This window comes from Oryza brachyantha, chromosome 3 (assembly GCF_000231095.2).
Source record: "Oryza brachyantha chromosome 3, ObraRS2, whole genome shotgun sequence".
NCBI classification, from domain to species: domain Eukaryota; kingdom Viridiplantae; phylum Streptophyta; class Magnoliopsida; order Poales; family Poaceae; genus Oryza; species Oryza brachyantha.
The window spans coordinates 128,250-142,196 of NC_023165.2; the positions used below are offsets into that span (position 1 = coordinate 128,250).

The 13,947-nt window shown below is 41.2% G+C and overlaps 3 protein-coding genes and 1 non-coding gene across 5 annotated transcripts; 2 read left to right on the forward strand and 2 right to left on the reverse strand.

Moving 5' to 3' along the window:
- Positions 1 to 26: 26 nt before the first annotated feature.
- LOC107303929 lies at positions 27 to 449 on the reverse strand. Its single transcript, XR_001549898.2, has 2 exons — positions 358 to 449; positions 27 to 271 (listed from the first exon to the last, which is right to left on the reverse strand). It is a non-coding gene; the product is annotated as an uncharacterized LOC107303929 (transcript).
- A 345-nt stretch (positions 450 to 794) lies between these two features.
- On the forward strand, positions 795 to 3,607 carry LOC102704407 (formyltetrahydrofolate deformylase 2, mitochondrial-like). Its single transcript, XM_006650884.3, has 8 exons — positions 795 to 963; positions 1,037 to 1,149; positions 1,922 to 2,072; positions 2,176 to 2,249; positions 2,341 to 2,500; positions 2,608 to 2,706; positions 2,782 to 2,868; positions 3,257 to 3,607. Exons 1-8 carry the CDS (start codon positions 883 to 885, stop codon positions 3,401 to 3,403), a joined length of 912 nt encoding a protein of 303 aa, XP_006650947.2. The 5' UTR covers positions 795 to 882; the 3' UTR covers positions 3,404 to 3,607.
- A 240-nt stretch (positions 3,608 to 3,847) lies between these two features.
- LOC102699477 (DNA-directed RNA polymerases II, IV and V subunit 9A-like) lies at positions 3,848 to 4,627 on the forward strand. Its single transcript, XM_006649163.2, has 3 exons — positions 3,848 to 3,981; positions 4,073 to 4,148; positions 4,212 to 4,627. The coding sequence occupies exons 1-3, from the start codon at positions 3,953 to 3,955 to the stop codon at positions 4,449 to 4,451; spliced, it is 345 nt and encodes a 114-aa protein (XP_006649226.1). The 5' UTR covers positions 3,848 to 3,952; the 3' UTR covers positions 4,452 to 4,627.
- A 1,413-nt stretch (positions 4,628 to 6,040) lies between these two features.
- Positions 6,041 to 13,138, reverse strand: LOC102704689. 2 transcript variants are annotated; one of them, XM_015834701.2, is made up of 15 exons: positions 13,000 to 13,137; positions 12,762 to 12,929; positions 12,601 to 12,674; positions 12,428 to 12,461; positions 12,285 to 12,343; positions 11,949 to 12,063; positions 11,815 to 11,852; positions 11,627 to 11,724; positions 11,450 to 11,505; positions 10,838 to 11,141; positions 10,486 to 10,601; positions 9,924 to 9,980; positions 9,480 to 9,545; positions 8,924 to 8,998; positions 6,041 to 6,467 (listed from the first exon to the last, which is right to left on the reverse strand). In XM_015834701.2, the coding sequence occupies exons 1-15, from the start codon at positions 13,090 to 13,092 to the stop codon at positions 6,408 to 6,410; spliced, it is 1,413 nt and encodes a 470-aa protein (XP_015690187.1). In that variant the 5' UTR covers positions 13,093 to 13,137; the 3' UTR covers positions 6,041 to 6,407. The 2 variants fall into 2 exon arrangements, with proteins under 2 accessions (XP_015690187.1, XP_015690188.1); XM_015834702.2 differs by having other exon boundaries at positions 6,349 to 6,467; positions 12,765 to 12,929; positions 13,000 to 13,138.
- Between the last annotated feature and the right edge of the window lie 809 nt (positions 13,139 to 13,947).

The following is a 13,947-nucleotide window of genomic DNA, read 5'->3' on the forward strand; positions in this document are numbered from 1 at the left end:
GATTGAAGGGATGCACGTAAACGCAATTAGTTGATACTACTAGTAATAATCAACCTTTTTTTTCTCTCTCTCTTTGATGAGGTGTGAGCAGAGCAAAACAGATGATCGATTGACTTGTTCTTCTAGTATTAGTACAATAGTACTACATGGATTGGATTGAATATGAATGGCTGCCGTAAAAACCCTTAACGAGAGACGACGACGATGTTGAAGCAGCAGCAGCGGCAGTTGGTGAGATCGGAAATTGAGGTATCAGATGAGGCCCTTGGTCCTGCAGGAGAGAATCGGATGTGAGATCTACACATTTGATTGAGTCCACCGCAGTTGAGTGAGGCGACGCGGGCGGGCAGAGCACACCTACGTCTGCTTGGAGAAGGAGGAGGAGGGAGCGGCGGCGGCGGCGGCGGTGGAGGAGGAGGAGCGCTTGCTGCGGAAGATCATGTAGGCGAGCGGGAGGACGACGCCGGCCATCATGATGGCGGCGCCGACCAGGTACCTCGCCGGCGACGGCGACTCCACCTCCACCACCATCATCTCTTCTTCTTCTTCTTCTTCTTCCTGTCTTGGAGTTGGAGGAGGATGGATCTGATGATGGCTCGCTCTCGTCACGTCTCGTCTCCGGGTTGGGGCTGGAAAACGTAAATCTAAAGAGCAGCCCACCACTACAGTGAAGACGGAAAACACAAATACGCCTCCCTCGCTGCTCTCATCAGCAGCCGATTTTATCTATTCATTTATTTAATATTTTTGTGAGGAGGAGGAGGAGGAGGATTAATTTTTGCAGCCACCAACCATACCACACGGTCCACACCAGAAAAATAATAATAATAAAAAGGAGAATATAAGTGGGAGTGGAAGCGGAGGCCGGAGGGGGAGGGAGAGATGCTGTCGTTGGCCCGGCGCCCCCTCTCCGCCGCTGTCCCCGCCGGCAACCTCCTCGGCATCCACCTCTTCCAGTGCCCTGTCTCTACTCTCTCTCTCTGCTTTCCCTCTAGATGATGCAATCCTCTCCTCCTTACGCATGCTGCTTCCGCAGGACACCGTGGGCATCGTAGCGCGCCTCTCCGAGTGCATCGCCTCCCGCGGCGGCAACATCCACAGCGTCGATGTCTTCGTTCCCGACGACAGGCCCGTCTTCTACTCCCGCAGGTACCTACCTACCTTCCTTCGTTTTTTCTTTTATTTCCATCTCATCCTCTATCCAACACAACACACACCCACAACATTCTCTTCTCTTCTCTTCTTTCTTTATCAAGTCCATACATGCCCCCCCAAAAAAACAAAACAAAAAAAAACATGTCACTTGCTACATATGTCAACAGCATTCAATTCCAAATTACAAACCTATGGAACACACTAAATACCATATCCATTGCTTTCAATTCACAATCAACAAGTTGCATTTAGAACCAACTCCACTCATTTACATTGCTTGCCAACTTCATTTCACACTTCATTGCCAGTGCCAAATGTATATACTTCACAAATCTGCTTGTTTACAGGGAGGAGAATTACTATAAGCTTCTACTTTCTTCAGAATCATCACTCATATATAGTGCTCTGCCTCTGCCACACAATTATACAATTTGCTTCTTATGAATTTCAGTTTTTTGTGAGTTCTCTAATGAAAGTTACAGAGGTTCAAAAGGGCAAAAAAAAACTGCCACCGGTGGCTACAAACAAATGTACTGATTATCTGTAAACGAAAACACAAGTAGTAATTACATGCTTCACCTACTTTATGCTATGGAGGATTGCGTGTTCTGTCCATACCATCCAATCCTATATGTTGGTCTGAGTCGATCCCATCGGTTGGTTAGAAAGGACCCGTTCACACTTTTGTGGGTGCATAAAAAGGTTTGTGTTGCTACATTATAGTATAGATAATAGATTTATAACATAGTTCATATTGATGCTGCAGCGAGTTTACCTACAATCCAATGCTCTGGCCCCGTGATGTGCTTCGTACTGACTTCCTCAATTTGTCACAACACTTTAGTGCACAAAGGTCTACTGTTCGAGTCCCTGATCTCGACCCAAAATACAAGATATCGGTACTCGCTTCTAAACAGGTTTCACTCACTCTACTCCTCTTGTCTCACATTCACTCCTTCGTTGTTTCTTTCTTTGCATACCCTGCCCTCACCTGTCCTGATATAACCACTACTTTTACAGGATCATTGCTTGTTTGACTTGCTCTACAGATGGCAAGAGGGCAGGCTTCCAGTTGACATAAACTGTGTCATAAGGTTGGTCGATATATCAAATCTCACCGCTCTGTATTATTCCGTATTTGTTTTCTTCTTGATCAAAATGATATCCATTTTTTCACCTGCGCAGCAACCATGATCGGCGTAAAGATAACCATGTCAGACGTTTCCTTGAGAGACATGGAATTCCCTATTATTACCTACCCACAGCTCCTGGAAATAAAAGAGAGCAAGAGATTTTAGAATTGGTTCAAGGCACTGATTTTGTGGTACTGGCAAGATATATGCAGGTAAATGTGCATACTTTACTTTTCTTTGTCGAAATCTGGGAAGAATCAGAAAGTCTTCACGAGTTCTACCACTTATGTCTGTTAGCCTACCATTTTCTCTATGACAGATATTGTCTGAAGGCTTTCTCAAGGCATATGGCAAAGATATTATCAATATCCATCATGGCCTTCTTCCCTCGTTTAAAGGAGGGAATCCTTCGAGACAGGTATTGAAATCAGTAAAATGGTACCGTTAGTTCTCTAATTGTTTTCTTGGGGGTAAAATTTATAAATGACTGCAGGCCTTCAACGCTGGAGTGAAGTTGATTGGTGCAACTAGCCATTTCGTTACTCCTGAACTTGATGCTGGCCCAATCATTGAGCAGATGGTAACATAGTTTAAACAAAAGAAGTTGCTTTAAAAAAAAAATCATTACAACTCCTAGTTTGCTCATGTGGATGTTGATAGGACTGTTTGACATTGCATGTTGATGTGGAATCCCAAGCTAGTTTTATGTAGCCTTCATTTACTGTCTTGTCACTTTTATTTTGCACCAGTAATATAAAGCCTTTATTCTTGAATGAGTAGCTATGTCATGGTTTACCATCTTAGGCTCTTAGCAAAACAAGGATGAAAAAGAGAAAAACAGATGCAATGTTTACTATTCATGCCTGAGAGATTTCTGTTTAAGTAGTACACTTGTATAGTCTTGTCGTTTTTAGTACAGAATTGAAATTTTGGTTTTTGTTTTGTTTTTGCGTCGATTTGCAATGCAGGTTGAACGGGTGTCCCACAGAGACACACTGCAGAGTTTTGTGGTGAAATCCGAGAACCTTGAGAAACAGTGCTTAGCAGAAGCTATAAAGTCATACTGTGAGCTCCGTGTGCTACCATATGAACTGAAGAAGACAGTTGTGTTCTGAAGGAATTATTTTCTAAGAGATTATAATTTTGTCTTTTTCTTTTTTTTTTTGTGAATCTTAGCAATACATGATTGATTGGTTCAGAATCTTAGCAATACATGATTGATTGGTTCATCATCAGTTTGTCATTGGTGAGTAGCTGTGTGGGCGTGGAGTATGTAACTTGGGGGTATAACAATAAACAAATAGGAATATGATACGTTTATCAAAGAAATAAAAAGATGTTGTTGTTGAATTTGTAAGTGGTCGTTTTTCTGAGAACAATTTGTAAGTAGTCGTAGTAGTGAGTGAGGGGCAAGTGCAGGAGGGAGAGGGAGAGGGAGTCGGAGTGCGTGTGTGATGCGGAGACGGACTTCCACTTCACTCAAGGGAAGAAGGGAAGGGGTGGTCGGCCTGGCCCATGCCCATGCTCTCTCTCTATAAAAGGGCGAGAGGCCCAACCCACCCTAACCCAACTCCACAACCAAAGCCGTCTGTCTAGTGTTGTTTTGTGTCTCCGCCGCTGAGGCTGACGCCGAGGGCAAGGAAAGGGAAGGGGGGATCGCCAACATGAGCACCATGAAGTTTTGCCGCGAGTGGTAAGGCAGGCAGGGATTGGGGTTCATCTCGTCGATCTGATCTGATCTGATTTCCTCTGATTCTAATGGATTGGAGATTTGGGATTTGCAGCAACAACATCCTGTACCCTAAGGAGGAGAAGGAGCGGCGGCTGCTGCTCTTCGCCTGCCGCAACTGCGAGCACCAGGTACGTCTGTTGATTGGAGATGGGGATTCGAATTTCGTTCTGAAATCCAAAAATCAAAAACAGGAGGTGTCGGAGAGCAAGTGCGTGTATCGGAACGAGGTGGCGCACGCGGCGGGGGAGCGGACGCAGGTGCTGCAGGACGTGGCGTCGGACCCGACCCTCCCCCGCACCAAGACGGTGAGGTGCTCCGCCTGTGGCCATGGCGAGGCCGTCTTCTTCCAGGCCACCGCCCGCGGCGAGGAGGGCATGACCCTCTTCTTCGTCTGCTGCAACGTCTCCTGCGCCTACCGATGGAGAGAATAATCTTCTCCACTCCCTAGATTTGCCTGCGGAGTATTAGTCATCATCTAATCCTAATCCTCCTATCTCTATTTCAGTAATTATCTTATGTAGCCTGAAAAACAGGGTAAGACAAATGATCCGCCGAATTCATTGCGGAATCGATTAGGTCAAACGCCTCTGCAAATTTGGTTTGTTCATCTCTGGGCATTAAGCAAAGCGTATAAGAAAACCTTGCTATCAAGAAAACCCCTAAACCATGCCCTTCGCCCTTTTATCCTACACAGTGGCATCTTGGCCAGAAAGACCAACACAGTCCAAGATACTAGTACGAATAAATTATTTTTTTATTTTTTAGACCTTTTAAATAAATAGTTTATTACTAAATCTCGAAGAAAATATTTTCACCATCTAATTTTTTTATCACGCCACCTAGGCCGCGTTCCACTGCAGTGGTAAGATAACTTATCTCTCTCGTTTTCTGCGTGCACGCTTCCCGAACTATTAAACGGTGCATCTTATAGAAAAGTTGTTTTAAAAAATCATATTAATCTATTTTATATTTTTAAATAATTAATTAATCATGTACTAATTTATTACTCTGTTTTTCACACTGGATAAGTTAACTTACTCACTTTACGGCCCTAGCAAAAGGAGTTGCCATGCCAAGTTGTTTGCCGCGTTGGCGTCGCAGGCGGTTACCCCCGTGTGACAGCTGATAGCTACGGAAGTGGTTGATATGACAATATTTTTCGAGGTTTAATAATAAAATTATTTATTAGAATATTTAAAAAATTAATTATTGGTAGTGTTCTCGTTCTCGTAAAAAAGAATATTAGCACAAGTTAAGACCTTTTATTTTGTTCGGTTTCTGTGTGTTGTTCCATGTCCATGAGATGAGACCACTTTTACTGTGGCTTGCATGGCTCATTCACACGCTTCAAGCCTCGAGGGGATTGGAAACAAATCCCTTGTTCTCGCCTAGTTTAAGGAAAGAGCAAAAAGAAATTCTGGCTCGTCCAGGCTCAACTCATTGCTTAGCGAACGATTGCTAGATAGATTTAACGTTGCTCTGAGAAATCTTTGTTGGATGGGTCGTTACCATTATTTCATTTGCGACTGTCCCCTGTCCCTACAAGAATTTTTTTTTATTTTTTAAACATTTTTAATAAATAATTTTATTACTAAATCTCCGAAAAAAAATATTTTCACCGTATGAATCTTTTGGCCAAACCATCAACATTAGCGTCACGCGTTGTCTTTGCCACGCCACCCAATACTAACGTGGTTAAATGGTTCAGTTTTTTTAAAAAAATTTTACCCGGTATTACTTGCTAAAAATATTTATTTAATAAAAATTTCTACCTACATCTGCCACCAAAACAGACACTTCGGGGTGATTGAGCCAACTGCATATTTATGAAAAAAAAATAATTTTCAAATAAAAATTTTATATATGTATTTTTAGTAATCTAGCAATCCAGGTTAAAAAAAATATCGGTGAAAAACTCTAAATTTAAGATTAAATTTAAATTTAAACTTTGGCTTATAAATAGAAGCAAAAGCGAAAATATCTTAAATCGTAAGTGCCGCAGGTTCAAAGCTGCATACTATTGTTGGGTCAAGGCCAATCTGAGTTTCTGCTTTATTCGCAAACTTTTTGTCGCCTTCGATCGTCGGGCTGAACCACCGTTATCATTTGATATTACAGTCTTATTTTTTTTTCTTTTTTGGGGGGTCTCGAACAACTACTGATGAGTAACATTTACATTGCCAACGAACCTACTGAGGCCCTAGCAGCTTAAGGCTTATTATATGTTTGTTCTAATTATGGCGGGCCGCAACCCACAAGTAACTTATTATATGTTCTAATTACGGCGGACAAGCACTTTCAACTCAAAAACACAATTTTGCAAGCACCATGTTAAGCAAGCCTAGATGGTCCATACGCATCATCTCATCTTTGCACAACTGTATCCGTTAGCTCCCACCTTGCTTGGAACTTTCTGAACATGCAGCCAAAAGACCACGTTCGATGCACTGTCAAGTAAATGATAACGATGATATCAAAGACCAAACCAGTGACCAATTCACCACCAAATATATACTTTTCAAATTATTCAGTTAATGTATGCTAATAAAACTGACGCTGCATTAAGTAAAAATTGATCAGATCATATTACACTCATAGATGATAGCTTGAGAAAAAGTGCGCATAGTAGAGAAAAATATTAACAAATGACTTCCAGATAAATAATGGGTTAGAACTTAATTCTTCCTATCATTTGCATGTTTCCCAATTTGATGAAGCAAGACATTTCTATTAACAAGATTCTACATTCAAAAAGTAAAGCCATCATAATTTTCACAGTTAGGAGGAGGCCCATGTCATGCTTAAACTTGACATCATCTCTAAGGCTTTTGATTCAGTCGATTGGCCTTTTCTATTCGAGGTTTTATGTTATTTGGGTTTTGGAAGACGGTGGTGTAATTTGTTAAGCCTTGTGTCATCAAGACAAGAGTTTTGGTGAATGGGGAACCCGGTCAAGGGATAGCTCATTGTAGAGGGCTTCGGCAAGGGGATCCTTTGTCTCCTATGCCTTTTATTTTGGTTATGGATGTGCTGAACTCGATTGTAGCCCGTGCTTGCAAAGAAAATATTCTAGAAGCCCTTGCTGTCCCTCAAGCTGCACATCGGATTTCCTTGTATGCAGATGACGTGGTCATTTTTCCGAGACCTACAAGAGGGGATCTATCCTTGATCAAACAGATTTTGGAGTTTTCTGGACAAATCTCAGGTCTCAGGACCAACATGATGAAGAGTTCCTGCACACCTATCCACTGCTCAGCGGCTGATGTGGAGCTAATCTCATCTGAATTATCCTGCGAAGTGAAGAATTTGCCCTGTTCCTACCTTGGGTTGCCCCTTGCAACTTGTAAACCATCAAAACAGAGCCCATGCCTCTAGTAGAAAAGGTAGCGGATAGTTTACTGGGATGGAAAGCTTCCTTGATGAACAAGGCTGGTCGGCTTACAACAGTGCGGATGGTCTCCCTATTTATGCTCTAAGCCTCTAATGACTTTGGACCTTCCTAGTTGGGTGCTTAAAGCAATTGATAAAAGGCGAAGAGGTTTTCTGTGTACAGGAAGGGAAAATGCTAATGAGAGAAATTGTTTGGTCTCTTGGGATCCATTAGCATATGGAGGCCTGGGCATTCTCAATCTGGAAAAGATGGGCTAGGCGGTATGAGATGGTTATGGCTCCAAAAAACTAATGTGTTCAGACCTTGGGCCAGCTTAGATATACAAGTGCCCGCAGAATGTTCTGGCCCTCTTCAATGTGGCTGTGAAAACTGTGATTGGAAATGGGGAGAATACCAAATTTTGGACTGATAGGTGGCCGCAAGGAAAAAAAGTAGCGGAATTGGCACCTAACCTGTTTGCTTCGGTTTCTAAGAGGGCAAAAAGGTAGCGAACTGTGGCCCAAGCACTGGTAAACAGGTGGGTGGCTGATATACGGGCACCTCTCTGTTCAAGTACTTTATGACTTTTTGGTTATTTGGGATTGGTACAAGACGTGGTGCTGCAGCAAGGAATACAAGATCAGCATATTTGGACACTCTCTACAGATGTCCTTTATTCTTGTAAGTCTGCCTATGAGGCTTATTTCCTAGGCTCAATCACCTTTGCACCTTGGAAACGTATTTCGAAAAGTTGGGTTCCTTTACGGTGCAAATTCTTCACCTGATTGGCGGTCAATAACAGGTGATGGACAGCCGATCGACTCACTAAGCGAGGATTGCAGCACACTGCGGCTTGCCCTCTTTGTGACTAGAGTGATGAATCAATCCAACACATCTTGGTCCTTGTGTCTTCTCTCGCCAAGTGTGGGCATCGCTTTTCGTGAGGCTCAGACTTGCAAATGTGGCGCCCTCAATCTTATTCAGACCGGTTTATTAGGTGGTGGAGTCAGGCTACTAAAGACCAGTCAAAGGAAGTACAGAAAGGAGTTAATTCTTTGGTAGTTCTAGTGGCTTGGGAAATTTGGAAGCATTGCAATGATTTTGTCTTCAATGGCATCACTCCTAACATTGCAGTGGTCTTGCAAACAGTCGAGCAGGAGCGGAGACTTAGGGATTTAGCCGGCACTTCTGCGCTTCTTAAGCTTCCTTGGGGGCATGTAAACCAGTTCAACTAGGCGTTCTGGGAAGGCTAGCGTGTGCGTGTGTGGTGTGTGTGTGAGAGTCTGGGTTGGGGACCTCCAGGTCTTCTTCTTTGTATTGTGTTGTTTTTCCTTTATTTTCATTCCCCTTAATGAAATGAAACACATGCCTCTTGTGTTTTTTTAAAAAAACATTACAATTCAGTTGTATTAGCATGCATGTCAACTGAATAATTTGAAAAAAAAAGTTAAATAGATTAGCATGCATACTAATGAAAATAGCCCACAGGGAATTCAACCACTAGAAAGAAAGCACGTGGGGATATGCCCTTACTTGAAGAAGATAGCTATGAAGCCAGTCTAGTGTTTGAGGGAATGAGTTTGCTGAAATGTCAACAACAGTCAATCCCTGTATAACATTTAACACAAGTTAAGAATACTCAAACCAAATGGTAATCCAATGCAACATAGATGATTACATGAAAATTTTAGACATTAAATTATTTTTGGAACTGTAACATATTTATCCCATTAAAATTACTGCATCGCTAGATTGTTGCAACTGCATACAGTAGTAGTTACTCCCTCCGGTTCCATAATTCTTGGCGTTTCGGACAATAGTACGGTCTCCAAAAAATATATTTTACTATGAATTTTCTATTATAATGTCTACAAAAAAACAAGTTAATATTAATTTTATGAAATTACTATCTAAGACTAATCTATACATCATGCTCCAGTGCCTTCAAACTAAATATTTTGAAAGTTATTGGTAGTCTGAGTTATAATAGTTTGACTTTAGCATTCTTCAGAACGTTGAGAATTATGGAACTACAGGGAGTACTAATTTTAACAGAATTCATGAATTTCAGTAATCAAGGAGAAATTACCTGTGACTCAAAAGAACATAGGTAGTCCTGAATAAGCTTAAGGTTTTTTATGAGCTTCCGATGATCCTGAACAATGGCAAGTTAACATTAGGTAAAGTCAAATGAGCTAACAGCACTGAGTACATTACTAAGGAAAAATATAAGCATTTATAGTCAATAGCCCTAACATCAGATAAAAAGTTCAGCCATTGTATAATGCATCAATACTGTCATCAATACTACTAAAAGTCACACAATGCAGCATTACCAGTACCACATGTCGTCTTTCACAATATGCCAACTGGTGATTTCTGTGTAAGCTAAAAAACATTTGGCTGAAATTCAACAAAGATTATGCATGGCTATTATATTCTTTATCTTGCATGGTTTACAAGAATGCAGATTACACAGCATTTTCCCCAGCATGAAAAAAAGAAACTATTTGTGCAATAACTTCTATGGTACCTGAGGAAGGCAATTATCCCTGGAAGCCCTGGTGGCTATCCATTCTTCTAACAATGCCTGCACAAAATGACAAAGCCAATGTGAATAAGAATAATAAATATTTAAAACAAAACAATGAAAAACAACTAAGCATCCCAGACATCGGTATTGATTACTCAGAACATGTATCCATTCCATAATCTACTCAATAATTTTTGGCAGTGGTGCTGATGTGAATGAAAATAAATTAGTTTGAACTCAATAGTTGTGGACAAATTTGTTGGGAGGACATACCAGAGCAGACAGCATCAGTGATGCCAAGGATTTAGTTCCTAGTCAAGTTTCAGTAGATTGTTGCTTGATTAGAAATATGAGTTTCCAGTTAGCTGGTTTGTTGGGTGCCACATAAACAATAAAGACATGCATCTCATGGTTGATCATGAAGAAACGAATTGGGCAATCAGTTGCCTTCAGCCTATCATTATCTCATCTTATGTGAAGTCCTCTTTCCCATCCATGGAACTAGGTTTAATTTAATCAAAAAAGAACATACAAGTATCTAAATTTGAGAGAGAGAACAGACCTTGTGATCAAAATCAGACATCCTCAACACAATTGGGACTACTATTGGTTCAGTGGCAGGTTTGTCCTTCTTAGTGGCGTTGTTTTTCTGTAGGTCCAAATCCTTATGGCCTTCACCTACCAAGTAGCAGAAACTGTGATCTCCCCTCATCAGTGAGACAGGAACTGACAAACTGGCCTAGTTGCCTCAAGTACTCTGGAATGTTGGATCATAGTAGGACTGAAGCTTTCTTATATTGGGTGCTCTCCCTACTTGCAACTAGATTATATTGTCCAGCTAGTACATACTACATAGTAATACAAATTGAGCTTACTTTAGTAATATAAACAAAATTTACTTCCATTTGGCTTACCTTCAGCTCTGAGATTTTTCTCTGTAGAATATGCAGAATCAGAAGAGATAATTTCGTGGCTTTTAGCACAAGATAGCCCTTCACTTATTCTGCCCTCCTCAGACATGCACTCCTGACTATTAGAAGGGTCTTCCTTTGTAACATCCATTTTCTTCTCGTGTAGTTCATTTTCATGTTGCCTTTCTGTCTTGCTCTCTACAGATGCTGATGAATTTTCAGATTCAGCTACCCTTTTCTCCATTTTGGAATTATCATCCCTCTTTTCCTCGTCCATCAAATATATACTTGGATCCAAATGTATTCCCTACTTTGAAAATAGTTGTTAATATTAGATATAATCAGCCGCATGGCATATGGTTGCATGCTATTAAGAAAATGATAGACTACATATTCTATGCTTATAGTCAGGCAGCACCAACAAGATAAGTACTAGCAGTGGATCCATGCAACACCGACACCCCTCCTGACCTTCGTAGCCATGTCACGCACAAATGATATGTGCAGGAGGTGGTGGTCTGATGGGGTTATTGGGGGATTTGGGGATTTGTCAGTCATGCGTACATGGCATGTGGACCAAGGTTGACCCAGTAATCAAGATGCAAGGTATCATACCTCAATGATAATTGGCTTCCCATCTTTCATGGCCTTCTTCAAATCACCAGCCAAACCTAGTCAATATTTATAGATAACCAGAAAACAGCACCTCAGTGAAAGTACCTGTATATAATCAATATGATGCAAAGAACAATTCATTGAGGAAAAAAAAACTCCCCACAAGATATCACATACCTTTGCGAACAACTCTGCATTCTCTGCAGAATTCTGTGATAAGCTCTTCAGGAGAATCGAAATCCCGAGCCCACACAGGCACTGAAGTAAGCGGGGCACTGCAAGGAGAGAAGAGGGGGTGGGGGAAGAAGTGAAACAAAGAGATCATATTGCAACGGAGAATGGAGAGAAGAATTGAAACAACTTACTCTGTTGATGTCCGTAGCAACTCATACACCATGTCTGTCTACATGTTACAGTCAGGAAATGGATGGTCAAGGTAGAAATGATAACAAAGATGGAACATAAAACATGACAAATGCAGCAGAAAAGGGAAATAAACCTGCAAAACATTTGGTAAATTCAGCCTTCCAGCTAGTTGTGTAGCGATTGTTGATTTTCCTGTACAAGCAGTTCCACACACTAAAACTACTAGTGGTACTCTTTGATGATGGAATCTGCAGGACAAATACAACATAAACATACTGTCGAAATGCAACCGAAGTAGAATTGAAGTTCAAGAGGGCAAACATAAAATGAATGTCACGTTGGTGCAAATAGAGTACCCTACAAAGATAGAATATCGATTTAAGGATAAACCAAAACCCTAATTTGCACAGTTTTTTTACTGGTGCAGGACTATCATAGTGGTGTTGGAAACAACAAATTTTGCAAATACCTTGTCATCATTTTGTACCGGTTAATATAATCCTCGCCATATCCCCGCTTCTCCATCAGCTGCAAAAGTTAGTGTCTTTTGAGTTAGAAATTAACGATTATCTTTACCACCCAAAAACAATTATCTTTAAGAATAGAAATCACCTTGAATAGGTTAGCCTCTAAGTCACTCTGAGAACTGCAAGATTACAAGCTATATTAGTGTAAACCAAAGAGGTAATTGATACGCATTTAACAGGATGAAGAGCATAGACAAATAAATAAATTGTGGCAGCAGATAATTAGAAATTGGAGAAGTAAGGGAGGGAGGAACATACACATCAAGTAGGCTGTTGTCGACAAGCAGTTTCTTGAGTTCGAGGGCAATCTTAATGGCAACATGATTGGGTATCTGAAATGAAGAGAAAAGGATGAGGAGGAGGGAGGGGATTAGTTAGTTAGGAAGGAAGGAAGGAAGGAAGGAGGGGAAGGGGATTACCACCTTGGTGACGGTGAGCATCCTGCAGAGGAGGAACCTGGAGAGGACGTAGTAGTGATCGGCATTCTCGCCGAGCCAGACCTTGACCTTGACGAAGTCGTACTTGGAGGAGGCGTTACGGGAGGGGGAGGCGCGGTCCGACGAGTCGGCGGCGTGGTCCTCTGGCGGCTGCATCATCACATTGTAGTTAGTGGGGGAGGAATGAATGGAAAAAAAATGGAAGGGGAAGGAGAAGAACCTGAGATTGAGACTGAGAGAGGGAAGAAGAAGAGGCGGAGGCGGAGGCGTTTGTGTGGAGGAGCAACGGATCTGGCGCTGCCGCTGTTCGCATCGCGTCACGCCGGCGGACGGAGGGGATGGATTGATTCCTCGCACTCGAGGGGGAGGAAGAAGGAAGACGAAGACGAAGCGCGTGGCCATCTCACCACGCCACGTGTTGCATTGCATGCCACGCTGGACTCAGACCCTTCTTTCTCGGCCTTTCTTCGGCCGACCAAATATGAACAAGTCCACCCTACCTCCCTCCATTATAAGCGAAGTTTCATTTCCGTCCCTTAACCGCACAAAACAAGATCTATATTTATATTGTCCTCCTATGCATTATCAAATTTAGATAAATTATTGAGAATGCTATAATATACAACATGTGCTGGTTTTGAATTAATTATACTTAAAAGATTCGTCTTACGATTTTCTCTCTACTGTGTAATTAGTTTATTTTTTATCTGTGTTTAATGCTTTATTTAAGTGTCTAAAGATTCGATGTGATGTTTTTGAAAAAAATTTAAAACTACGTAGGCCCAAAGTCATCGCTAGGGAAATATTAGGGCTAGTTTAGTTTCCAAATTTTTTTCAAAAAACGGCATATCGAATCTTTATACATCTAAAATCTAAATAGAGCGTTAAACATATATGGTAAGAAACTAGTTGTACAATTAGAAAGAAAATCGTGAGATAAATCTTTTAAGCCTAACTAGTACTCCCTCCGTTTCGTAATATAAGTCTTTCTAACATTGCCTAGATTCATATGGATGCTAATAAATCTAGACACATATATAAATTCTCTATATACATTTATTGATGAATGAATTTGAGCAAGACCAAAAAAAATATTACATGATTAACCATAAGTACTACAATTACCTATATATGCTGATGACGAATTAGACTAAAAAATTCGTTTCGC

Bases quoted from the DNA above. Each gene is read 5' to 3' on its own strand.
- LOC102704407 (XM_006650884.3), top strand. From the start codon at position 883: ATGCTGTCGTTGGCCCGGCGCCCCCTCTCCGCCGCTGTCCCCGCCGGC. The intron at 1,150-1,921 runs GTACCTACCTAC...TTGATGCTGCAG, and splicing joins CCCGTCTTCTACTCCCGCAG to CGAGTTTACCTACAATCCAA. The intron at 2,501-2,607 runs GTAAATGTGCAT...TCTCTATGACAG, and splicing joins TACTGGCAAGATATATGCAG to ATATTGTCTGAAGGCTTTCT.
- LOC102699477 (XM_006649163.2), top strand. From the start codon at position 3,953: ATGAGCACCATGAAGTTTTGCCGCGAGTG. The intron at 3,982-4,072 runs GTAAGGCAGGCA...TGGGATTTGCAG, and splicing joins ATGAAGTTTTGCCGCGAGTG to CAACAACATCCTGTACCCTA. The intron at 4,149-4,211 runs GTACGTCTGTTG...AATCAAAAACAG, and splicing joins GCCGCAACTGCGAGCACCAG to GAGGTGTCGGAGAGCAAGTG.
- LOC102704689 (XM_015834701.2), bottom strand. From the start codon at position 13,092: ATGCGAACAGCGGCAGCGCCAGATCCGTTGCTCCTCCACACAAACGCC. The intron at 12,930-12,999 runs GTTCTTCTCCTT...GTGATGATGCAG, and splicing joins TCTCTCAGTCTCAATCTCAG to CCGCCAGAGGACCACGCCGC. The intron at 11,142-11,449 runs GTATGATACCTT...TTTTCAAAGTAG, and splicing joins GGAAGCCAATTATCATTGAG to GGAATACATTTGGATCCAAG.